The sequence below is a fragment of the Penicillium rubens genome (genome assembly GCF_028828025.1).
Source record: "Penicillium rubens strain IBT 27055 chromosome Unknown utg000003l_segment0_segment0, whole genome shotgun sequence".
Classification (NCBI taxonomy): Eukaryota; Fungi; Ascomycota; class Eurotiomycetes; order Eurotiales; family Aspergillaceae; genus Penicillium; species Penicillium rubens.
Genome location: NW_026890601.1, coordinates 9565426 through 9590747, shown reverse-complemented (window position 1 = coordinate 9590747; position 25322 = coordinate 9565426). Strand labels below are relative to the sequence as shown.

Sequence of the window (25322 nt, the reverse complement as noted above, 5' to 3'; positions counted from 1 at the left end):
AACTGGGTCAACACCACAGCTAATGCCCGAGGAGCACGTGCACTGCAGTTTATAACAAGATATACACAGTCTTCGCATCCATGTCAGGTCTACATTGCATCGCATGTCGCTGGCTCAGAGCGGTTAACGAGATCAGATGACATTACGCTAACCTGATCCGGACAAGCCCCTCTGCCACAGTGAGTGATCTGATACACACTGGATGTATCGATGGATGCGCAATTGTACACTTTCTCTGTGTATAGGGATATGCAATTGAACTGAGGAAATTAAAATTGATCGATCATTCAATGCGTAACTAATGTACAGAGATTCCACATGCTCATCCTTCACGCTTTCACGCCAGACTCATGGCATTACTGATTGGAACCACATGCCATTCCCAATCATTGCAATGATTCTGCAGAGCAGTTCCCTTGATCAAATCTGTGTCGCGCGTTTGCCACAGTTTGGTGATCACTGCCCGTGTTCGAGCAATGTTCGAGATAGTTGAATCAGCCATTGTTGCCAGGGAACGTAGCACAATCGCTCGTCCCGACCCTGATTCCGTTGCAGAGTCCGGGAAGAGCTCATCATCAGATGGGTCAAGCTCAACAGCTGCCACAAAGACTGGCCATGTCACATTGACCAGCGATTTACGGTCAAGAAGGTCCGATATGAGTCGCAGAATCTGGCGCACATAACACTTCACTAAAGGTGTGGTGGGACCAGCCCCATATAGAGCACAATGTAAGTAAAGCATTGCGGCCAACCGCTTAGCATCCGCAACCAGTGCGAGAATTTCATCGTCACCCTCTCCCACCTCTTGGACTAAGTTCTCTAGTTGGCGTTCAAGAGAAGCCGCGCGTAGTGAGAACGATGCTTTGTCCGCGTCGGACGTATGTTGTCTCCTTGTTCGACTCATATCTGTGATTTTGGCCAGGATCGAGACCAATTCAGGACTGCATCCCATCCAAAGATCGATGTTGCGCTCGTCCGGTTTCCAGTAGTCGGTACCAAACAAGACCTCTTTGGCACAAGCAGTTCGACCCATGACATCCTGGAAGGCAAAGAATTGCTCTGCAAAACTCGTCACCGGATTCGATGGGGCTGTTGACTGCGATAATGTCATTTGCTGTTTTCTTCGCAGTCGGATTAAATCATTGGCGCCTTTGAGATGGATGGTCCATTGTTGATCACACTTGTCCACTATCTCGTATAGACATAGCATGATCATGATAACCAGTACTTCAGGATCCATGGAGCATGTCAAACTTCCCTCCGACGAAAGACGTTGACGAAGGTCCCTCAAAGCCTCTGATTTATAACGCAGGCCGATTGCACCATAGCTTGGATTGAGCCTTGACCAGTGGCATGCCCCCAATGCTTGAATGGCCTTGAAAAGCGTAGGAGAAGCCGATAAACAGAATGGCAGAATGACAGAGGCAAACGGCGAAGAAAATGTGGAGCTGGCGGTTGTGCGGGGGCACACTTGTTGAAGATAGTAATCAAACAGCTCCCCGTGCCCAGATTTGGATAGTTCAGGAAATAGTGCAAGAGACGGGGGGAGACTGGGGTTGAAATTGCTGGTAAGCTCGCTCAGATGTGGGAAATGTCGTAACCAGGACCATATTTGTGAGTCTGAGCTCCCGGCAACTGAAATCAATGCATTCAGCTCATCGAAGTCAACATTCACTTCATCTGGGTGTGCAAATGTCGATACACCGCTGTTTATGAAACCCCAGGAGCTGATAGTGGGCACTGGGCACCACACATGCATTTCCGAAGAAAGCGAGCCGTGTGTAGGTTGACTTGCGCCAGTCTTATTCCAAACACCCGCACGTCCAAAGGCCACTCCTCGACTGATGAATTCAGATTCCCATTTTAAAACCAGATTCTTCGTGCATGGCAGTCCTTTCTCCCGGCAACGCGTGCAAAGAGGCTTTGCGGTATCACATCGGACACGACTCGTCCGGCATTCTTTGCAGCCATCGCGAGATCGGGTCTTCACCGGACCTGTGCGGTCTGCAGCTTTTCTTCGTGGCATACGAGTTCCAAATTTGGGTATGTAAACTTCACATGGTATGAAACAGCAAACAGCCTTGGGCCAAATGGGATGAAGTTGGTAAAGAAAATTGGAGGTCGCGAGTGGCGGATAAGCGCCCCACCAAATCTCCAACTGCTATGTAGGCACGGAGTACACATAGGTGATGTTCTATGTATATAAACATAGACAGAATCAGAATACTTTAGATTATGCTTACGCTTGATTCCTTTTCCATTCTGCCGCACACTCGCCAAATGTCACAAATTCAACCTCTTGCTGTTTGAGCCACGAAATCATTCGGTCGATCATCCCAACCACATGAGCCATTCCACTGGTATCGGGGTGCAGCACCAGAGGAAAAACGAAGCCTTGCTCAGAATCTTCCTCGATCGATTTTTCAAGGGCCTCACTGTAGAGGAACTCAAATCGGGATTTCCAATTCTGCTCAATAGTGAGCGGACTGACAAACCCATGTGAATTTTCTAGACCCGGGAGGTACTGCATGGGAGTCATGTCCTCCATATACCAATTGCACGGAATCTCAACCAGAGTTTGAGGAGTCCTAGCTGCAGGGACAGGAAGGGGCTTCATCCAAGTAGACGCAGACTTGGAAGGTGAAAAGTCAATGGCCTTGGGCTCCGACATTCGAGGGACAAAGTACAACGATGAATCATGATGTGTCAGAGACGAATCTGGTTTGAATTTAGTATTCCTGGAATAGACAAAGTAGCGAGCAAAGTATACCGTATAAAAATCCAAACTCTTCCAGAACTCGAATGGTGTGAGTTCGCAACTGATATAATGGCGCCCTCCATCCCCGAGGTTTCTTCCCAGTCAAGTCGGTCGCCAGCTGCACACATTTGGCAATGACCTCTCTCTCTTGTGATTCAGTCATTTGGCTCGAGCCCTCATGCGCATATCCATGACAACCGATTTCGGCGCCCGACTGAACAATTGCTTTGGTCTCTTCCGGGAATGATTCCATTGAATGACCGGGCACAAACCAAGTCACCGAGGAACCAATTCCATGTTTCTTAAAGAGGCGCAATAAGCGTGGCACTCCGACCTGAGCTGCAAAAAAGCCACTGCTGTAATCGGCCAGATTGGTTGTAGCCGAAGCCCCAGTCCCTAGAAAGCCCGAGACGGCATCGAAATCCACGGAGAGTAGAATTTGGACCTTGGGTTTCCGGGAAGACATTTGAAGTGAATTGGAGTGAATGATATTCTGATATAAGATCGATGTGAGTAGTGAAAGGTCAATGTCAAGGTCAAGGTCAAGCTATTTAATTTACGAAGTTCAACCGGGAAAGATGACCCGACTGGGGTCCACCCCGCCATAGCTCTCTTCCTTAACAACCTCATTGTCTTTGCATTGGAATTCACATTCTAATTTGAGGAACATGTGGTGGACTCTTCAACAAGAATACTCATGTTATCCTCTTGATTCGATACAGCAACATCTAAACTCGGGTTCCCCGTAAAGAAGTTGACCGGTTGGAGACCAACCATCTTTTCAGACGGCGTCACTGGCCAATCCTCGATTCTCGGGTTGAAGAGATTGGCAGGTCAATCGCTAAGGTAAGGAATAGCCGGACTGAATATCTTCAACTCCAATTAGAGCGGGAAATTGATTTCAATTGTCAAGTCGTTGAATATATGACTTGATTCGAAGTATACTGAGCGTGTATACTACAACATCCATGGATCTTCCAAGGTGGGTAATAGACTATAGAAAATAGAAAAGTAATAACGACCCAATAGGTATGATATATATGATATAGTTGTGATAATATTTGCAGTTAATACATAGAATCATGTCAAGTCCCAAGTACTCCAAGACACTTTCGATTGACAAAATCGGGCTTATCTCCTTTCCCCCGCATCAAACTCCGCTCGAATATTCACACGATGGCCTCAACTCGCACCATCTTGGTTTTCCAGCACGATGCCAGTCTCCATACTCTTGAAACCACCGTGACGGCCATTTTCCCTTTCAATGACCTCGAAGAATCCAATCGTCTACTCTTCAAAGATGCCAGCGAGGAACATCATGTTATTGTCACCGAGCACACTATTTTCCACCCCCAAGGTGGCGGCCAACCCTCTGACACAGGGGTATTAAAAGGCCCATCTGGCGCTTTCGCAGTCACTGCTGTCCGCACAGATGCCAATGGACAGGTGCTTCACCTCGGGCTTTTCGAGGGCCCACCATCCGCTTTCAAAGAAGGTGATACCGTCCTGCAAGCAATTGATGTGGAAAGGCGTCTACTATATTCCCGTTTGCATACCGCAGGCCACGTACTAGGCGCATCAGTCCGACATCTTTTGGAGAAAGAGATTGAGAACTTCGATGAACTGAAAGCCTCACACTTCCCCGACTCGGCAGCATGCGAATTTCAAGGCTCAATTGAAGGAAAATGGAAGGAATCAATCCAGAACAAGTTGGATGGGTATATCGCCGCGAAGATGCCCGTTCAAATCGAATGGTGGGACGAAGAGGATTTCCGCTCGCGTGGATTGGAGCGATTGATTCCCGATCGCAGTTTGGTGCCCGCAGGTGAAAAGTCTCGTGTGGTCAACATCGTCGGCGCTGAAGTGTACCCCTGTGGAGGTACACATGTCGATTCGACAGATCTGTGTGGATCTGTGACCGTCAAGAAGATCTCGAGAAAACAAGGAAACTCGCGGGTCAGCTATGTGGTTCAATGATGCCGATTCACTTGATCCATGTCCAAGTTTTAGAACACCATATAGACAGGGTGTGAGCAGAGTATGACAGACTATGATAAAAGTCCAATAGACCAAATAATGGATATTTTGACAAGATCTCACGTCGAGTTGCTTTTCCTTTCGGCAATATGAGACAGAAATTTCTAGAGTACGTGTGCGAGCAATGTAAATATGCCAAAACCAAACCGATGTTGTTCACTTTCAGGTGTCTTTTAAGACAAGGGTCGAGCAGCAAAAGGCCCTCTAATAGTGCGAGTGGAACTTCGCGGTAGAAAAATGACATGATTACCTAGGTAGGTAACTATAATGTCTAAAAATAAGCGCAAGGTTTATCGAGATGGCTCCGTGTCCTGGAGCTGATAGTTTTCCGAAGGATCAGGCCGTGAAATGAAGGGCTGTGCAAGAGCCTCCTCATCACCTAATTTAGCAAAGCCATCGGGTCCAGCAATGTCAGCTTTGTCATAGGGGACGTCGCACATGACCGACCGCAGTGGTGGATAGTAGCGTCGGTACGAGAACCAGGCTATCAGCATGCCTAAGAGTCCCCCACAGGTCACATCATATACATCATGTCGGTAATCGGCTAGACGAGAGAGGGCCACCATCAAAGCACACAGTAATGGGAAAAACGCAAGTAGACAGCGTCCAAGGTCCGTTCGAGGACGGAAGACATGCATTTGACCACACAAAAAGCTACAGGGTCATTTTTAGCTTGAGCGTCCTAGCGCGGTGCGTTCGGAGAATCACTTACAGATATAGATATCCCAGGCCACCAAAAGAGAAGCTGCTGTGCCCGCTAGGGAAGCTCCTCCATCCCTCTTGCAGAATATGCTGGTTGGATTCTGTGCACACAGTCCATGCGACCAGCGCATTGCTCGACGTTCCCCTGGAGGGTTTGCAGCGCGACAACAAGTCCGGACGCGGTCTTCCCGCCGCATTTTTGATTATATCGGTCAGGAATGAGGTCAACATCAAAGCCACGAATAACCCAAGTACTGTCACTTGCGTCTTTTGCACACCGGCGCGAAACATTGCGGACCAGGCGAGAATAATCAGGAAAGGAATCAGACCAGCGAAGACGACCGACCATACTGTTACTCTTCATTAGAATCAAGAGAAGCAGACGGTATCATTAACGGTCGACTTACAAACAGGAACTCCTTCGTGGACGGCGAACGGGTACTGAATGGCTCTGTTATCTAGCGAAAACATGCGATGGAACGGGCTCACGAATAATTGAATCTATCAATGTGTTAAAAAGAACTATATCCATGAGTTAGATCATTTGTGACTTACTAGTACCCATCCTGCCACTAGGAATCCTAATGCGATATAATCGGCGGCATAGGTGCGTTGCGCAAAGCGAGCTGCGGCACCAGCGAGTCCAACGCGTTGTAGAATCGGGGTCGCCCCGTTCCCCGAACCATTGTGAGGCATCCTACACAACTGTGGCCTGCAGAGAGATTTTACTGAAAGCAGATCGAGATTGAAACAGGTCAAGTTGACAGTCGTACACATTGCGGAAGCACGGACCACGTCTCTCTCTCTCCGCTCTCTCTTCAACCCGAACTTCCATTCTGCTCCCTTGGGCTCACATTTCTCTTTTCCCACATCCCCTCTTGCTTGCTGATATGGCCGACGAGAGCCAACAACGAGCCGTGGCCACGGCATTTGCGCCCCCGCCGCCTTTATGGAAACACTTTACGCGCGAGAATATCGACAAGCTGGAGCAGATCAAAGCCGAAGCTTCCAAAAGCGAAGACGGACGGTTGCACAAGAACAAGCAATGGTCAGCAGCTGAATTGCGCGCTCTGGAGCTTCCCTCAGAGCTCCGGTACCTGGTGCCCCCCGACATCCCTAAAGGGCCGTACAGCGTCTTTGGCGAATTGCAAACCGTTCGTTCACCTAGATCTGAACCTATCTGACAATACTGACTTGGAATAGTTATCTACAACACTGCCGTCATTACAAGAGCAAGGAATCGAACAGCTCTACCCAGAACCCCCCGCAGCCGGTACCGAACAGGACTCAGAGCCCTCGCCCCCTCTCAATCACGCATACTACCTTCTCAAGATCAGCAAGTCCCTGCTCCTTAATTTCCTAGAGTTTACCGGTATCTTATCTGTGTCCCCGGAACAATTCGAATCCAAGGTCGAAGACCTGCGCAACTTATTCATCAATGCACACCACCTTCTCAACCTCTACCGTCCCCACCAAGCCCGCGAATCACTCATCATGATGATGGAAGAGCAGCTCAATCACAGCCGAGAGGAGATGAATCAAATGGACAAAGTCAAGGCGGAGGTTGAGGCTGTACTAGAGCAGTTGCAAGCGGAGGGCAGCTGCATGAGTGCCACTGGGTCAGACGACGATACCGACCAAGCCAAAGCGCTGAAAGAAAAGGCCGATGAGCACTCTCGGTTGATCTGGGATCTTCTGGACAAAGAAAATTGAATCCAACAACGGCCTGATTATCCTTAATTTGGAGCCGAGTCGCATGATTGCAACTCCGATATTGGTTTCTGGTCTCAACATCGTCCTTGAACAGCCCAACGCCAACAGCCCAGCGTGGAACAATGTCAAACTGAGGCTTCGTCGACATCCAACGAAATGTCCCTCGGGTTTATTACCACAGGCGTCTCATGGGACGCACGCTCACCGGCCTGGTATATGAGACACCCTGATGCCTACGGGTGTCGGCCAAATCGTCGAATGCTCGCATCATCCCAAGGCAGATATTAGACTACGCCAATATCTTGGGACACACTCTTCGGTGTTACGTATAACGACCCGATACCACCAACAGCACCCCGTTTCAGAACACCGGACTATCCAAGACTGGCTACCCTCAGAATCCCATTACGCTCACCTGAGAAGCCAGCAACATTCGTGAATCTCTGCCGGGAATTCTTGCTTACAGCTACTGACTGGATCATATATGAGATATCATTCCATTGAACACCATCTTGACCATCTCTACCCAATGCCATCCAAATGACTGTTCTTCCTTTTATCTATATTAGTATCTTCGTCAATTCTAAGTACGTAGCCAAAAACTCCTCACGCTAAAGTGCAGCCAATGATATCGACCCTTGAATCAATAGGAGGAAAACAATGTGCAAATCAATGAGACGCGGCACGCTGCTCCGCCCAGGCCTTGTCGATGGCACACTCGGCCAATCGCTTCAATTCCACAATGAAATCGGCGACCAATTTGAAGTGCACGAGCTCAGTTGCGGGCAGTTTCCGTGAGAAGATGCGCTCAATCATAACCGTGGCGACGTTCAATCGGCCCAAGTCCTCGCGCGAATATGGGTCCAATGGGTTCTGAAGAATACTGCAGAAGATGGTGAGCAGCGCGGACATGGGGTAGAAGATTAGGGTCCTGAGACGGATTAGCTTTGCGTTCCTGCCCACGGGTTAACACGACAACCACATACCAAAAAACCCCGTCGACTACCACATGCTCTGCCGCCTCCAGGTAACATAGACTTGATCGACTGGCCTCTACCGAAAGTGCCATACTTGAACTCACACCATCCATCATGCCACTTTGTCCCTGCATCCACGACTTGCATCTCCCACTCGCTTGATGGATGATAGTCATGCATAGGTGGTAGTTCAGACGCAGCATGACACTGTGCATACCCATATTTGGATCTGAGGTCTCAGAAGAAAAGGACACGGTTGGACGCCATTTGGGAGGAACTGACAGCCGCCATTCCTCCAGCGCGTCATCGAGTTCTCTGATTGACTTGAGCAGCTCGGCGTCTGATTTCTGCAGAGAGCTGACTGAATACAGCTCTCGATGCGCTCGGGCTTTGATGATACTCAGGCGCAAGTCGAATGGAAATACGGGACCGTACCATGGGGCCTCCTGGTCTTCCACGTCCAAGAATGCTCGATCGAGATAGCCCACCGGAAGTGTCAGATCGCAATTTTCGTCAGTGATAGTAGGTGGCTGACCCGTGCGCAGTGCAAGGTCCTTATCAATCGTGTAGCAAATCCAGAATAGATTCCGTAGCTGCAAATGCTTTTGCTGGCTGCGGGTATCCGTCGAGACGGCCTGACTGCTAGAGAGATTGCCACCAAGCATGAAAATAAGCCGCGCAGCAACCGCCGCATAGTAGTTGGTTGCCCGCATATTTCCCGAAGATAGCTCGAAGAGAGTCTTGTTCACCGGTCAGTTATCGGAATCCTATACCAGAGCGGCTCACTTACCAACATCGTAATAGCCTGCGCTGCGTCTAGGCTGGCAGACTCTTGTAATACTTGAGGCATAAAGAACTGTGCTTTCGTGGCAAGTAGATCATGATCAACTGGTGCCGTCGCTGTAGTGGTGCTGACAAAGCGCTTGACGTCGGGGAGGCGAGAAACAAAGGTCAGAAATGCAATGACACAAACTCTGGCGCTAGCCTGGCCATATCTGAAGGTAGATGGTGATTGGCTGTAAGCTGTTTTGATGGTTTCCTCAAAAAGATCTGGGTCTATAACGGGAAAGACGCGCCGCATCACCTTGGAGTTTTTATATGCTTGGAAGTACACCTGCACTGTCCTCCAGTCGGGACGTTCATAGGGATTGCAAGTATTCATGTTTATGTTCATCAGGACAGTGTTGAAGGTTTGCCCCCGCTCTTTATCCCAAGGTGCTCGTTCTGGACAAAGCTTGTCCATTGCAAGGGGTTGTCCGGTGCGAGCTTTGATCCATTCCTGTCCCTCGGGAAAGAGGAACGGCGTGCCTGTGAGTAGACTGATGACACCCAGCTCTTTGCCCGCAAAGTGAACTCGCACTGACGATGAGTCTGGAAGCTGCGCGTTACCTGGGGAGCTGCTGGCCGTTGTGTTGGCTTCAAAAGATTGAGGCGAGTCTCCAGGCATTTTTGCCAATTAGTCTGGGGATGCTCCTCCGTATATTGAACAGGCACTATACCTGAGATTTGATCACTCCTTAAGTTATCTGCAAGAAGCTGCTCGATGCGACTAATTCGCTCCGATAGCCGTGACACTTTGGGACGTCTTATCTTCGTCAGACACATAGAAGAACAAGCCCGAGGGTACAGACTCACCCCTCATCATCGACGTTTTTCCTTTTCCTCTGTACCACTCTGTCGAATGTGCAGGGGATATTATGGTGACTGCACCAATTACACTGCGGAAGCGCAGCATCACATTTGATCTGACCAGTTTAGCGCCGGGAAGAGTTGAGAGTTGATAAACGGACCTACCTTTCTTTTATAGCACGAATCACAGGCACGAGCAGTCCGTGTCCTCGACTGATCTTCGGAAGCAATAGATGTATTAGATGCAGGATGCATTGTACTTCGCCAGAGGGGTAGGAAATTAAGCTCAAAAGATGGGAATCCCCGGGGCCCCGAAAGCCGCTGACAAAATGGCCGCTGATTCAGCCTGATGCCTCAGGCATATAATCAGGATTAACGTATTTCACAAGCGAGCCGGCCACACAAGCGAGCCGGCCACCCCACCCAAAACGCGTCTATGTATTAGCACTTAGTTAATTCAACCATCCGCTATGCCACCAATTCGCTCTCAATCCTCTAGAAATTCAATAGAGAAGGAGGGTAGGATCTTATTAGCTATCCAGGCTTTTAAAAATCAAAAAATCTCTTCTATTCGTGAACTAGCGCGCTATTATAAGATACCACGTTTAACACTTTAAGACCGACTAAACGGCCACTAAAGCCGCGCGATTTCTCGCGCTAATTCGTATAAACTAATAGAAATTGAAGAGGAATCTCTTAAAAAATGGATTCTCTCTATAGATCGACGTGGAGTAGCCCCCCGGCCTTCTATAGTACGAGAAATGGCGAACCTTCTTCTTAAAAAGCGCGGAACTACCCCGGTTATTTCTATTAGCGAAAACTAGGTGACGAACTATATAAAACGACGTCCTCTTCTATCCTCTCGGTTTTCGAAACGGTATAACTACGAGCGTGCGAAATGCGAAGACCCGAAGGTTATTAGGGAGTGGTTTAATCTTATTTAAAAAACCATCCTTTAATTTAGGATCGACCCCGATAATGTTTATAACTTTAATAAGACTAGTTTTACGATAGGGTTAATAGTAACCGCGAAGGTTATAACGAGGAGTGAATACTACGGTCGGCGAGCACTTTTATAGCCTAGAAATCGAGAATAGGTGACTATTATTAAGTATATAAATGCTACTAGCTAGGCCCTCCCGCTATATATGATTTTTAAAGGTAAAGTCTTTATTAAATCCTAGTTCGATAGCCTCCCGGAGGACTAGAGATTTAAGGTTAGTCCTAATAGATAGACCTCTAATGAAATTAGACTTCGCTAGCTTAAAAAGCTCTTTATTCCTACTACTTCTTCGCGTACGAAGGGGGCGTATCGGCTTTTAATACTCGACGGCCACGGAAGTTATTTAACCCCGAGATTCGATAAAATCTGTAAAGAGAATAAAATCATACCAATCTGTATACCTCCGTATTCCTCTTATCTTTTATAGCCTCTCGATATCGGCTATTTTATAGTGTTAAAACGCTCGTACGGCCGGATAGTTAAAATAAAAATACGGAACGGAGTCAATTATATCGATAAACTTAATTTCCTCGAAGTATATCCTCTCGTACGAATTAAAGCTTTTAAATTAGAGACTATCAAAAATAGCTTTCGATCTACAGATTTAATACTTTTTACACCGGAGATAGTGATTTCAAAGCTTAATATTCGGCTTCGAACCCCTACCCCCCCCTCTAGCCGGGGTAGTGATTAGGATCTAAAAACGCCCTCGAACTATATCTAGTTATAAAAGCAAGCTTTATCAATTAAAGCATTACTTCGTATAAGATCAAGAAGCCCCCTAAGCCCGCTTAATTCCGCTATAAACTAGGTTTTGAAAGCCTACTAGATCATAATGCAATCCGCCGTATTACTCGAGAAAGAAGTGAGCGATTTACGCGCTAAAAACGAGAAGAAAAAGCAAAAGCGAACTCGATCTATAAGGACTATAGTCCACGAAGGGGATCTCTTAGTTTAGGATGTTCGTGAGCTACGTTCGGAGCCATTTAAGGCCTAAGTAGCGCGTATCAACAACTATCGTGAGCAGGTTTCGGAAGGTTTAAGACCGCCCCCCCAGGCCGGACGAGCATGTGGAATATGTAGGAAGCCAGGGCATAGAAGAGAAACATGCCCAGATAGATGATGATTTTAGTTTATTTAATTTAATGGCGTTTTGGTTGAGATAAATGCATTTGAAATTAGTATGTTGGGTGGGGTGGCCGGCTCGCTTGCGTGGCCGGCTCGCTTGTGAAATACGTTAGTTAGTTAACTATAAGTAGACTTGGTTGACTACCTGCATACATGTAGGCATGTAGGTATGTACCTATGGAGGTGTATCAATTAGTTTTGTATACTATATGTGCTATGATTACTGAGCTCGTGTAAAAATGTTAAAACAGAGTGAACAATAATCAATTGGTGTTGGGGGTATCGCATGAATACATCCCGACCATCAAAAATGGGAAATGAAAAAATTAAATGCAGTCCCAATCCCCTTGGGTCCTGATCCTGCACCTCTCCATCTGGTTTCCGAGTCTGGATCCCTCCGGTACTCAGACCATGCGCTTCCGAAATTCCCCAGATCACATCGAATTTGAGAGATGACAGCCTCACATCACAGTGCATATGCAGCAGTCACACTCTTCATCGCCGCAGTCACAACCGAAGCATGGCTTGGAGACGGTTTTGATGGGCTTTTTAATGGAGCTACCGGAGCTGGAAGGAAGGGTGCAGTCGAACGGGAGTGAAACAGACGTGACGGCCATGGTGGCAAAGGCTCCTATGATTGTCAGTCAAGTCCGAGGCGGGAAAAAAGGATTGGAAATTCAGGAATCAGCATACCTTCAAAGACGAAACAAGGCTGTAGGGCTGAAAGCAGTGGGGGGGTTGGGGAAAATGAAGAGAAAAGTGAGAAAGGGCCCAGCAGGCAGCCATATATATTCCAATCTTTCAATCTGTAAAAGGTGTTCCCACTTAAACCTCTTAACTTCCAAGATACTTAAGGAAAAGATTTTAAGTCATTAGGTAAAATAGTTGGAACACTTTTCCCTTTATATCAAAATAGTCCATATCACAGGAATATAGGTATATCAAGCCTTCCAAGGTTAGAACATACATACATATGTATCTTACTACATTTGTCCATCTGTATATGTATTACATACAAAGTCGGGGTTTATATCTCATTTCCCTTCGACTTATTTTAGTGTGAATTCCCGTCTAACTAACCTGGTAGTATAAGCGAATACTTTATAATCAATTTAATATGGGGGGAAAAAGGGTTGCCAAAGTTGGAGAGGATATCGAAGATACATCGGACAATAAAACGCCCTATGGAAGATGGGACACAATCAAGCTGATCTATTGAGATCCATATTGAAATGCACCCCGGGTCAAGTTGTATATACTATGATCTACTCAATCTGCCTTGATGATATAGACTTGTGTATAGAGTCTGAGGATCTTCCAGATACAGCAAGCCGGTTAAATTAGCCTTTATATGAGATTATAGTACATAACTAGACAGCGACAACGGTATGGCGCTAACTTAACTAATTTGGGTCATCCACTTCTATATTGTAATTCGGTTGGTACCTAATTATGCGCCTATATTGTATATTAAGCCGAGGACACGAGACGGTAACATTTAGCTTGAAAACGGCCGGTAGTATCATAGTAGCGCTTATGGAGTCCAAAGAGCTAATTGGGCACTCCCAATTGGATATTGCATACTCCATATCTTGTACTTTTGTACTTTTAGTGCTTTTCGGGCCGCCCTTGCGACAGCCCATTCGACAACTGTCACCGGAGGATAACCCGTTTGGGTAAATCCTTCATCTAGGGCAATATGGGGTCTAAGGGATCTTCCTATCTTCGTTTGATTCGGCCTTTTGTATGGAGCCACGTGGGATCAGCATTGTGAGGAGTATACGCACGGGCTGTATACATAGGTAGTTATATATTATTGTACATATTATTGTCTATTGCAGATTTTTGCGGATTCACGGATATATCCAACCCCCCAAGCCAAATATCACTATACCATATTAAAGAGCGCCTTTTCCGTTGCGGGAGCCGCAGTTGTATCGGGAAGCACTTTGGTCTGCTGGAGGTGTATAAGGTGATTGCAACTCTTGTTTCGCGGTACGATATCAAGCTCGCTCACCCAGAGAGGGATTGGATGACGCATAGGGATTGGATGACGCATAGGGATTGGATGACGCATAGGGATTGGATGACGCATAATAGCTTTTTCATGCGGCAGGCTGGTATCGAGGTGAATCTCAGTCGACGGAGCTAAGACACTGTGATGTACGACCTCGGGACACGACAGGAATTACAAAGAAGGCACAGGTACGTACGTATATACGTTGTAGCCTAGACGCTTCTACACCATTCTACACGAAACGAAAATAAAGACAAAAATAAAAGTTGAAGATCAAAATATGTAGTCATTGACAGTATATACAGCAGCAACTTTTGAGGGGGTTCATCAATCATCGCCGCAGTGACTGGGGTATCGTCTAGTCATCTCTGGCTTCCAAGCCATCCGTCTATCCATTAAATAAATCCTTTTTTATTCATCAATCCATAACAGAGCAGTCGGCTTACAGCTGCTCCACCCAGGGAGCGGCACCGGGCTGCATCTGGTTCAGCCACTTGACAAGCTCAATGAGCTCGGCCCGACGCTCATCCTCCAACTGATCTTCATCGCCGGTGAGAACCGCCTGGAAGACGGGAAGGAGGTTGGGGGTGAGCTCGCGGATGGTGGCATCCTCCCACTTGTACATCTGGCAGATCATGCGGTACAGAGGCTCGTTCTCCTCATAGTCGTTCTTCAGGGGAAGGATGTTGACGAGGGCAGGCAGAACGTCCTTGATGGGGACGCTGTCGCGGTAACGCAAGATCATGCGGCTGACACAGCCGGTAGCGTTATCCTGAAGACGCGAGACATTCATCTGAAGGCAAGTCTCGAGGCGGGAGAGGATGGTGGGGATCTCCTTGATGATCTCAGCATCAGCGTTGGAGTGCTGAATCAAGCGACCAACGGCATAGGCAGCATTGGACTTGGTCTGAGAATCCTCATCGGCGAGGCGGTGAAGGAGCAGCTTCATGAAGACAGAGGTGAAGGGGGTCACGGCAGCACCCATGCCGTTGATGCACTCAGCGAGGACGCCAACAGCAGTGGCGCGCTCAAGAGACTCACTGCTACCAGCGTAGCGAAGAATGGTCTTCTCGAACACCTTCCAGAGCTCAGCGAAGCTCTGGCCCATGGCAGCAGCCATGCCAGAGACAACGTCCAAGGCAGTGTCGACAACGATCCAGTCGAACTCGGAAGTTTCCTCACCAGCCTCAAGAGTCTCCTCTTCAGGGCCGAACTCCACCTGGCAGATGTGCTGCTTGGTGATGATATCAGTGATCATTTGGATCACATTGTGAAGCATGGTCTCGTTGGCAATGAGCGCAGGACCGCAGAAGCGCAGGTTCTCAGCCATGTTGCGGTTGATATCGGCGACAGTAGAACTATTAATTATCGGTCAGCAATCAAGTCATTGTATCGACATGTGATAGACAATGAGGCAATGGTAGAAGTAAATCTCAGAGTGTAGACTTCGCCGTTTACATCAAGTACGCCTTTGGCGCATCAAAGTGAGCTGGGTTAAGCGGAAAAAATCATCATAGAAATGGTTGGGCAAGGGAAAGAAAAAAAGCAAAGATGGGTGGGACATACCGGTCATCTTCTTCGGTCCACATCTTGACAGTGGCCGTCATGAGGATCTCACCGAACTTCTGGACCTCCTTGGCAGGCTGAACCTGAAGGGGGAGACCGGGCTGCCACTTGGGCATCTGGCCATTCTCCTCGGCGATAGCAAAAAGCATAGCATATGAGCGGTGCAGAGTGCTGATGGTGCTCTTGCGAACGCCCTCGTAAGGGTGCTCACACAAGGGCATCACATGCTCAATGGTCTTCTCAAAGTAGGGCAGGAAGGCACTGCGGGTGTGGGTGACAAGGTCACCGACGACCTCGACAGCAATCTCCTTCTCGAGGGAGAGAGGAGTGGTGGCGGTAATGTCATCCCACTCATCCTCGTCTTCGAGATCAACATCCTCGATATCACCGTCATCCTCGTCTTCGGCACTTGCGACCTTGACCTTGCGGCCATTGAAGGTAACCTCTTGGCCAACAAGGTCCTTAGCAGCACTGCCAAGGTCAACGTCAAGGTCACTCTCGTCCTGCTCAATGCAATCGTATAGACCCTTCACGACACCGTCAAGGAAGGGGGCGAAGTGCTCGCCGTAGACCTTGGCCATGGCACCCCAGAAGATGTATGTGCTCTCCTTGAGACGGGAGTGACCGAGGTGCAGAGCTTCCTCAGTGGCGCGCATGAGGGGCTCAACGTACGGCTGGTAACGCTCGGGACCAGCAGCGGCGGCCATCTCACCCATGGAGTCGGTGACACTGGCACGGAGATCAAGTTCGTCCTCACTGTCCTTGACAGTAGCGAACTCCTGGAGGAGATGCATCGACTCATCGAAGAATGAGAGGAAGGAGTCTCCGGCAGAGGAGGCGAGGGAGCCAAGAGCACCGGCAGCAAGGGCCTTGATCTTGAAATCGGGGTGCTTGAAAAGGTTGTGCAGGATAGGAACAAGCTCGGCCTGGTAAGGAGAAACATCCTTCTCATCCAGACCATCAACGACAGCATCAATGGCACTGATACCGGCCTTGATGATATCGAGTGTAGGGCCTTCCTCCTCGCCCTTGTACTCTTGCATGGCGCTTGCCAAGTTCTGGAAGAGCAAGGGCATGAGGCGCGCGTGCTCGGAACTGAGGTCTTCAACGAGGTCCTCTGCAAGACGAGCAACAGAGTGCAGCGAAGCCTGGCGCACCTTGGGTTCCGGATCAGCAAGGAGCTGGAGGACCATAGGGAAGATCTCCTTCATCTGGGTGCTGATGAAGTCGGGGGCACCCTCAACACACATGCCAAGGGCCATGATACCAGCGCGACGGTAGTCAGGGTTGGCGTTGTTGAAGTACTGACCGAGCGCGTGGAGCAAGGGGACAACGACCTGGCTGGGAGGCAGGCTCTGGGAGAGCATGTCCAGGAGGCCGAGAGCGGAACGGGCAGGAGTGATGTCATCATCACCAGGAGCGGCATCGCCCAGCTCGGTCACGATTTGGAGAGCAGTGCGGGTGAGTTCCTCGCCAATGCGCATACCCTGAACCTTGAGCTTGCGGTACTGGATGGTCTGCATCAGGAAGCTGATAGCCTGGGTGCGAACATCCTCATCCACCTCAGTGTTGGCAGAGATTTGGTTCATCAAGATGACCAGGTCCTTGAGGTGGACAGTCAGCAAGGCAGGGTCACAACCAAGCAGAGTCTGGAAGACTTCGAAAGACTGCAGGATGTGGTCCTCCTCTTGCCGCTCAATGGAGTCCTTGAGGATAGCGACCATGGCAGGGACCATCTCTTGGAAGGCCTTGACGGGAGCCTCATCCTCCTCCGAGTCAAGGTGCATACCAAGCTTGCTCAATGACATGAGAGTGTTGATACGGACTTCGGCACTCTCGGGGTCACGGATGGTCTTGTTGAAGAGGCTGAAGAGGTCCTGGAACTTCTCCTCAAAGCCTTCACCGAGAGTGTCCAAAATGGTGAAGAGGATGTAGATGGCCACAGCACGCTCAGTAGCGTTGCCATTGTTACCAGCTTGCAGGAGCAAGTTAGGCAGGTCAGGCCACTCGCCGTCGTTCAAGTCGATCTTAGCAATAGCGGAGATGATCTGAGCGATAGAGTGTTGAACGAGAGATGAGCTCTCGCCCATGGTGGAGCGAAGGAGCTGCTCACGGATCTGGGGCTTCTGATCGGTGGGAACCTTCAGCCAGTGCTTGGAAACGAGCGAACGGGCCTCCACAGAAGACAGCTGGCGCAGATTCTGGTCATCATGGCTAGTGCAGAGCTGGATAAGGAATACAAGGGATTCGGGCTTGTTGTAGAACTCCTTTTGCAAGACTCCGGTGGCCTCCTTTAGGTTTCCCTGGGAGGCTACATGAAGGGGTCAGCGAGACGAACACGGGCTTCGACGTTGCAAGACGAACTCACGATCCAGGATAATCTGCAATTGCTGCAGGAATCGCTGTTGATCCATGATGGAAGGGGGAATAGGAAAATCTTCGGTTGATTCTTTTTTTCTTTGGTTCTTCTTTCTTGGACGGGTTCAGTTGCCCCAGGTCTCTAAGAGACTTAGGCCACAGGAACAAAGATTGAGCAGTCTGTCTCAGACAAACAACTCAAAGGGGGTATCACAAAGCAATATTGACAGGAAGGAAAAAGGAAAGAGAGAGGAAGATGAAGAAAAAAAAAAGAGAGTGGTGGGGGAGAAGAGAAAAGAAAAGAGAACAAGGGAAAAAAAAAATTTAGGGGAGTGGGCTGGTTCCTAATTGAGTTTAGCGCGGGAACAATTGTCAACACGCGGGAATTTGGGCAGAGATTTCCTTTTGGACTTCATTTTATATGGAGATTGTATTGAGATGTTGGGATATTATCTTATTAATTTGATTATATCGACCATTCACACCATTTGGTTCGTATTATAAAGTGTGCAGGGACATGATAATAGTATACTATACCAGCTACTCCGTATACCTAACGTAGCTAGAACCTCTATGTCTCAGAAGAGTACAGATATTTCCCACATTGGGAGAAAAACAGAGAACAGAGGACATTAATTAAGGAAAAAATCCCACCTTCGCTCCAAAAACTCCCCTTTCATCCATTTTGTTCCATGGAGAGCAAACTGTCCTTCAGCGAAATAACCCCGGTTCACGAGTGCTTTATGTACTAGCACATGTGCAGGCGTACATCTATCCGGTGATTTCCAAAGGACCCACACACTAACAAAGCCCCGAATAACTAACCGAGGCATCAATATTCATCAGAGTCATAATCATCGTGAACTAGCGATGAGCGGTAGCCGCGTGAAGCGAGATTGGCCTCTAGGCCACCGTCGGAGGCAGGGTCAAAGTAACCTAAATCCTGTCAGCGGAGTTCACTTGTCCAATAGTGACGGGTCAATTTGCACATACCACCGCCGCCAAAGTAACTGAGAGCCACTGGTAAGAAGATGAGAGCATGGGTAGCAGCAAAAATGACCAGGGCAAGCCACACACGGAAGTAGTAGATCTCGAAGATCTTGCTCCGAGTAAACGCCAGGACGCAAACACCTAGAAGTTTTGTCACAGTGATACCGCTGAAGACAGTCCCACCAACATTGACCAAAGCCGCCCATGCTCGAGCTTCCTTACCCCGGAACTCGACGGGCACCTTCTCCATAATGGGTCGAGCGGGGAACATAAATGCCCGGGCAATGTGTGCACAGAACTCAACACCAATGCCCACACAAATGACCAAGTTGACAAGAGACACAGCGTTCAAGGAGACACCAGCGATCGCCATGGTGCCAATGACATCGACCACTATCATAACCACTGTGGTTGTAACCACTGCACCCGTGGCTATGGACCCCAGTATCACAGAGGTCAAGACGAAGATGATAGCCACAGCCGACCCAAGAAGGGTGCCGGTAAGTTGCACAATGGAAACGTATTGATCAAAGAAGATGTAGAACTTGGAATATGGGAAGACATCGATGTCGTGCTCCTGTGAGATGCCATCTGCAATCCGGCGAGCTGCAATATATGCCTCGATGAATTCATCCTGGCTCCGAAGGGGCGTGTGGCTCGTTCGGAAATGACTGGCATTGATCGTATTATACTTGTCATCAATGACCACAGCATTGCTATAGGGCGCTTTGCCACCAAGGGGGCAAGAGGCATCGGTGCGAGCATCAATCCATTTTTTGGCATAATGGACAAATTCAGCCCCTTCTGGCATCCCCGAGAGAGAGATGTTCCAGGCAGGAACGCGATCCTCGAAACAAAGTTTGCCATTTTCTTTGCAACAGTCTTGCTGGGGGTTCAACCAATAGAAGAAATCATCAATCCAGCTAGCGGCAGAGCCAGCAAGATAAGAAACATCTGGACGTTTAGACTCTTGTTCGAGAATAAAGGAAAGCGAATACTCATCGCAAGTGGTGAACCGCCCGCAGAGCTGTTGTTGGTGGTTTCGTTCGGTAATGTTCACATTGCGGGTCACGAAGTAGACCGGAGGCCCCGCGTCAAAGTATGAATCCAGGTCGTTGAAATATGAAACCAGGTAGGAGTCGCTAGGAAGCGCAATCCGCTGATCTAACCCAAGAGGAACTTCGGGGATAAAAGCAAGACCGGCAGTCAAAAGACCCAAGAAAAATATAACAACGCCAACTTTCACCCGACGATCCAGGAGAAAGGGCGCGTAGACCCGACGAACGAAGGCCTGCAAAGCACTCTCCCCTTCCTGTCCGTCGAAGCTTTCCTCGGGGAAGCCGAATGAGTTTGCCTTCCGTACAGTAAGACAAGGGACACAGTCGGCACGAAGACTCTGCACCCGTTTCTGGTTCAAAGCCAAGACGGAGATGAACATGGTAGTTTGCAGGACGGCGTTGATGAAGACAGCACCAGCTGCGTATGCGGCAAAATTCCTGACAGCAGGCATACCAACAAAAACGCCCAGGGCAAAAGCAACTGTCTCTGTCAAAGCAGACAAGAAGATGCTAGGTCCGATGCGACTAACCGCTCGGGCAACTCGTTCGTCGATTTCTTCATCGGGATGGCTAATATTGACTCGCTCGAATTCGTGCACGATCAAGAAAATATTGTCTACTCCCACTGCCAGGACCAGAAATGGAATAACTTCAGCAATGATCAAGGTCACCTTGACGCCCGCTGCTGAGAACAACCCGACTGATGCAGAAACAGACATCAGAACAATGATGATCCCGACAGTCCCCAGTGTAAATTTAGACTGGACAAGAGCATTGGACGGGTTGGTCAGCAGAGACCTCCAGGTAACTGTGAGCGATCCCAGGGCCATTGAGGCGTAGAAGAACATGATCAGATAACTGATGACAACGATCTTCGCATCTGTGTTGCTAGACTTGTTCAGTTCCTGCTCTAAGCTGACCTCGGAATTGAAAGATACGCGAAGGCCTCGCTCGGCAGCTTCTTCTTGGACTACCCCGAGAACGGCCTGGAATGTGTTTTCCCAATCGATGGCCTTTGCTTCTTCTTCTGTTCCCTGTGCATAGTTATTTACCACCCAGGTCACAATGAGTGCCTGGGCATCCAGAACATTCCCTGTGTCATCATATCCACCAAGGATCATTTCGGGCTTGAGGGGTTGCGAGAAATCCGGGAGACAGCTAGGGTCTCCAGGCGACTCTGTGCAGTGGCTGAGTCTGTCCTTCCATGTATCTGGGTCAAGGTTCGAGACAGAACCGCCGAAATACCCAGTGACCGACTGCACGACACAGGCTTCTCCGGTCGGCTTGAAACAAACGTCATCGAAGTTGAGAGACTGGCCCAGTGATATCACGCGTCGCACGCGAGACTCGACGTCAAACCACCAGGTGAGAGTTTCGTAGTCCAGAAGCGGACGTGAGTCGTTCTCGGGGCGGTTATTCACCAAGAATGCCTGTTCAGCTCGGTAGAATGGACCAAAGCTCTGGTCAAAGAAATCTTTCTCCTGGGCGGCTGCAGATGACGGACTCACCCAGAGTCGCACCGGGTCCGTTTCAACGGCGAAGCTCAGCCACCCTAGGCTTAGCAGCGTCACTCCGATGACACTGGCGGATATTGTGATTGCTGGGAACCGCGCACAAGCACCACCAATTCGATGGAACAAGGCTGATAGCACGGAGTTAAGCTTGTACACTCCCTGTGACTGTTCCATATATCCCCCATGGTGCATGACTTCGCCTTCGTCTTCATCATCGCTTGGAGTGGGATCTTGCAGCAAGCGCACCCGCTCTGGTTTGCGGAACCGGCGTTCCTTATATGTGAAATAGCTCGCCAGAGCAATGACAAATAACAGAAAGATGGAATAAACGAGTATGACGGCAAAAGACAGACATGGTAGCAGTCCTACATGACATACCTCGTGGGGAGAGATGGCGGGCAACTCCGGGCACACATCCGGGCAGTCAACACAAGAACACCGGAATGATTTGTCCTCATCATTGCAGGCCTTTGGCTTTATTGACAAAGCCTCCATTCCTTGCGGGTCAGACCCACTGGGCTCCGCGTGATAGTTAATCTGGAACGGGCTTCCCAGAAACTTCTTATCGCCTAAAAATTTCATGAAATGGGTATGGTCTTTTGCGCCACCGCCAATGAAGTCGATAGCTTTTCCGCCCGAAGCACCGTTCTTTACGTGCTTGCAGCTATCGAAGAAGCCGCTCTGGTATTCCTCGGACCAAACATTATCCAATTCGGTCACGCGTCTTTTGCCAGAGCTGCTTTCTTCTGTCTTGGTGACATTGACAAAAAGTGACTGGTCGGGAGAGCATGTAAAGGTACAGAAGATGTTGAAGAAGTTGTCTCGGCAGGCGGGGCAGGATGCGATAATTCCCTCCGCTAGTTTGAGGTTACTTGAAAGCGCATCGATCTATGGTTTTATCAGCATGATAGAACAATGAATACGCTCACGACAAAATTGTTGAAACCGGAGGCCGGGATGGCTTACCTGTTCATCTAGACAACAGACCGGGCCTTCGCTCCATTTGCTGCCACACAGATTTACCAACTTCTGGCGCACCGCGTCTTCTGGCTGTTGCGCCAGGTCATTATCGGGACAGGGTAGTTCTCCTCCAAAAATAGACTGCTTTCCACAATGGCCTCGAATAGCACAACGGCCCTTTTCATGTATTCTGGTTTCGCCCTGTGCACCGACAAGCGTTGGGGCAAAAGAGCCCAGCCCAACTATGGCAGCGATAGCCCTAGCCAACCGCATCTTGTGGGAAGGGTCGTGTGTGATAATGGGAAGGACCCTTGATACCAGTCTTCAATTAAGACGTCTGGGGAGGCAACGCTTTCAGTACTGAAGGTTGGCCATGCACTGATCGGTCCGTGTGGGGAAAGGTCGCAGGCCGAGCTCAGGAGCTGGCGGCAAGGAGGGAATGCGAATTTGAAGGACAATCAGATAATATGGTTCAATGTGGAATATTATATTAAAACCAGTATTTCAAGCTCGGTGGCTAGATAGGCGACGGGATAGAGTAAGTGATAGAGCGAAGCTTTCTGAAGTGAGTGACGTGAAGGCGGAGCCCTGCGGTACATTGGTCCCCCGCACGGTCACGCAACAAACTCAAGTACCTTTCCAGTTGGCGCTAACGTCAGGCACTGATTTGGCTATTATCGTGGCTCTCCCTCTTCTTGGCAGAACCAGGTTGAGGTTGCTCAAATTCCAAGTGACTTTTAAAATATATCCTCAATTCTAGCTAGAGAACAGCGTACATAGTGAGATTTAGTCTACGTTGAAAGGCCCGAGATATATCCATGGATGGATATCCTTTCGAAATGCTCATGATTTCATTGACAGAAAGGAAAAGAATAATACAAACATAGAAATGACCAACTCCGAGCTGAACCGCATTTCTATGGACAGGAACTCCGAGTCTCGAAACAAGAGACAAATACGACTGCGTCTGCATCGCCCGTGATTCAGTTAGCGATGAGAACAAATATGAGAAGAACCCAGAGAAATATCACGAGATGTCACATGTGAGAGAAGAAAAATTGCCAAAGCCATCCGATCAAGGGGTATCATCACAATTGCGGGCCTGGCACCAAACATGCCACCTAATAGCCGTCATCATCGGTATGTTGGTAAACGTGGCGGGTCCGGGTCGGATCCTTGCGCATGGTTTGCCCCGAACCTGTAAATCCAACTAAGAGATAAAGTCCAATTAGCATCCACAGACTCGGGAAGAATAGTGTATAGAAAACTCATACCTCGTGCATTGACGCCCTCACCAGTGCGGAACATGCTCTCCTTTTTGCCGAACGCACCCTTGCCCTTGCCCTTGGTCTTCGCAGCGAAATCTTTCCACTTATTCTTGCCTTCTTCGAGCTCCTTGTTCGCCTTGACCTTGCGGGACATCTTAGCGGGACGAGCCGGTCCATCACTGGCCTTGTTGGGTTCCTTGCGAGCCTGGGTAGCTAGTGCGGGGTTGATATCTGCCGCGGCGGAGATGACACCGGGGTGAGGGAGAGCGGGCGAGGGAGGTGCCGAACTGCCTGGGGTTCCATCAGCCTTGCGCTTTCGCGAGTCAGTGCCAGAGATGGGTCGGATATCCTTGGCCGTCAAGTTTTCCACAGTTGCATATGACTTGAATGTGACAAGATACACTGGGTTGGTTGATGAGCCAGTGATGGAGTTAATTTTGGCTGGGTAGAAACCGTGATCGCCGGAGACCCAGCGCGCAAGAACAGTGTCGTTCACCGAGAATGATAGGGGAGTAGGAGCTACAGCAGCTGCTTCTGGCTGCTCAGACGGCTTTGGGGGACCATCATCCTTGAATCGGCCCTTGGGAGCTGGTTTGGCGGGCGCAGTTGGCTTGAGTTCGGCAATCTGAGTTTGGAGAACGGTAATGTATTCTTCGAGTTCAGTTTTGAGGCTGTTTAGTTCCACGTTATCAGGGTCTACCTCCAAGCCTAATGTGACAGTTTCAATCTATTGGGTTTAAGTTAGTGGCGGGTCACGGCGAAATGGTGAGGGTTTGATGAGCAACTAACCTGAGATTTGCATTCCGTCAAATCTGTCTCCAAGGAAGATAGATCAGCCATGATGAGGTATTGGAATTGTTCGAGTTGACAATGATACGAGGGACTCGACGGTTGGACGCGTATGAGGAAGTGAGTGGATTCCAAGGTTGCGGAGAAATAATTATCGCAAATGGCAAATTCATATCTGATCACGTGGATTCTATTACCGCCTTCTACTCCGCCTTCAGTATATGCACGGTTCTACGTAGGTACGCCACTTCGTGCATGGAGAGAGTACTAGGTAAGCTTGGTATGTGGCCAAGGCGTTAGTTAAATGTTGGGATGGGTAAATTAAGCTTGTATTATACCTAGATCAGAAGGAATGTTTGTTTCAGCCGGTTGTGATATGTAAATAGGTACACTAAGGTCATTATCCTACAGTACGGAGTATTGCATACATCATAGACCTGCGATAAGCACACCCGAATCCACTTTCTGCAGATCGATGGGAATATGCATACCTCGGTATTAACGTCTAAACTACTTTAAAGCTATGGAGTATGTTATCTGAAGACATGCATAACCAAGATAACCCCTTTTTCCTTTTCATGGGGATGAGAAGTGGCGTCATTTAGAGATGGTCTGATCCCTCAAGCATATCGGACCGGGGATTGGGACGTGGGGCCAGACCCCAACATACAGACGGAATAAGAAGATTTGCAATTTCCGATACTCCATACATATGGAGTGTATGAACGAACCTATGCCAAGTCAAGATATGAGTCGGAAGAGTCACAGTCAGATTCAATTCCGAAAACAGTAGTACCTTTAGTATCGTATAGGAGATTAAAGTCATTTAGGGCTCGAGAGAAGCTACTCGAAGTG

At 48.8% G+C, this 25322-nt stretch overlaps 10 protein-coding genes across 10 annotated transcripts; 3 read left to right on the top strand and 7 right to left on the bottom strand.

Annotated features, from left to right (window-relative positions):
• Positions 1–337: 337 nt before the first annotated feature.
• On the bottom strand, positions 338–1759 carry N7525_009909 (fungal specific transcription factor domain-containing protein; the record flags this gene model as incomplete). Its single annotated transcript, XM_002563967.2, has 1 exon — positions 338–1759. The coding sequence occupies one exon, from the start codon at positions 1757–1759 to the stop codon at positions 338–340; it is 1422 nt and encodes a 473-aa protein (XP_002564013.2).
• Positions 1760–1884: 125 nt separating this feature from the next.
• On the top strand, positions 1885–2169 carry N7525_009908 (uncharacterized protein; the record flags this gene model as incomplete). The annotated part of the gene is made up of 2 exons (XM_061214897.1): positions 1885–2043; positions 2080–2169. The coding sequence occupies 2 exons, from the start codon at positions 1885–1887 to the stop codon at positions 2167–2169; spliced, it is 249 nt and encodes an 82-aa protein (XP_061069328.1).
• Positions 2170–2239: 70 nt separating this feature from the next.
• Positions 2240–2671, bottom strand: N7525_009907 (uncharacterized protein; the record flags this gene model as incomplete). Its single annotated transcript, XM_061214896.1, has 1 exon — positions 2240–2671. One exon carries the CDS (start codon positions 2669–2671, stop codon positions 2240–2242), a length of 432 nt encoding a protein of 143 aa, XP_061069327.1.
• A 1263-nt stretch (positions 2672–3934) lies between these two features.
• On the top strand, positions 3935–4735 carry N7525_009906 (putative alanine--tRNA ligase; the record flags this gene model as incomplete). Its single annotated transcript, XM_002563964.1, has 1 exon — positions 3935–4735. The coding sequence occupies one exon, from the start codon at positions 3935–3937 to the stop codon at positions 4733–4735; it is 801 nt and encodes a 266-aa protein (XP_002564010.1).
• A 350-nt stretch (positions 4736–5085) lies between these two features.
• Positions 5086–6193, bottom strand: N7525_009905 (phosphatase PAP2 family protein; the record flags this gene model as incomplete). The annotated part of the gene is made up of 4 exons (XM_061214895.1): positions 5086–5449; positions 5508–5847; positions 5905–5998; positions 6053–6193. The coding sequence occupies 4 exons, from the start codon at positions 6191–6193 to the stop codon at positions 5086–5088; spliced, it is 939 nt and encodes a 312-aa protein (XP_061069326.1).
• A 194-nt stretch (positions 6194–6387) lies between these two features.
• On the top strand, positions 6388–7210 carry med7 (mediator complex subunit MED7; the record flags this gene model as incomplete). The annotated part of the gene is made up of 2 exons (XM_002563962.1): positions 6388–6651; positions 6701–7210. 2 exons carry the CDS (start codon positions 6388–6390, stop codon positions 7208–7210), a joined length of 774 nt encoding a protein of 257 aa, XP_002564008.1.
• Positions 7211–7879: 669 nt separating this feature from the next.
• Positions 7880–9634, bottom strand: N7525_009903 (putative C6 transcription factor; the record flags this gene model as incomplete). Its single annotated transcript, XM_002563961.2, has 3 exons — positions 7880–8141; positions 8197–8927; positions 8978–9634. The coding sequence occupies 3 exons, from the start codon at positions 9632–9634 to the stop codon at positions 7880–7882; spliced, it is 1650 nt and encodes a 549-aa protein (XP_002564007.2).
• Positions 9635–14406: 4772 nt separating this feature from the next.
• N7525_009902 (putative importin beta-4 subunit) lies at positions 14407–17944 on the bottom strand (the record flags this gene model as incomplete). The annotated part of the gene is made up of 3 exons (XM_002563959.1): positions 14407–15322; positions 15531–17841; positions 17899–17944. 3 exons carry the CDS (start codon positions 17942–17944, stop codon positions 14407–14409), a joined length of 3273 nt encoding a protein of 1090 aa, XP_002564005.1.
• A 776-nt stretch (positions 17945–18720) lies between these two features.
• On the bottom strand, positions 18721–22683 carry ncr1 (sphingolipid transporter NCR1; the record flags this gene model as incomplete). Its single annotated transcript, XM_002563958.2, has 3 exons — positions 18721–18824; positions 18882–22338; positions 22417–22683. 3 exons carry the CDS (start codon positions 22681–22683, stop codon positions 18721–18723), a joined length of 3828 nt encoding a protein of 1275 aa, XP_002564004.1.
• Positions 22684–23531: 848 nt separating this feature from the next.
• Positions 23532–24698, bottom strand: N7525_009900 (tudor domain-containing protein; the record flags this gene model as incomplete). Its single annotated transcript, XM_002563957.2, has 3 exons — positions 23532–23620; positions 23685–24405; positions 24468–24698. Coding segments are annotated over 3 exons (1041 nt in total), but the record flags the coding sequence as incomplete, so codon positions are not given.
• Positions 24699–25322: the final 624 nt, after the last annotated feature.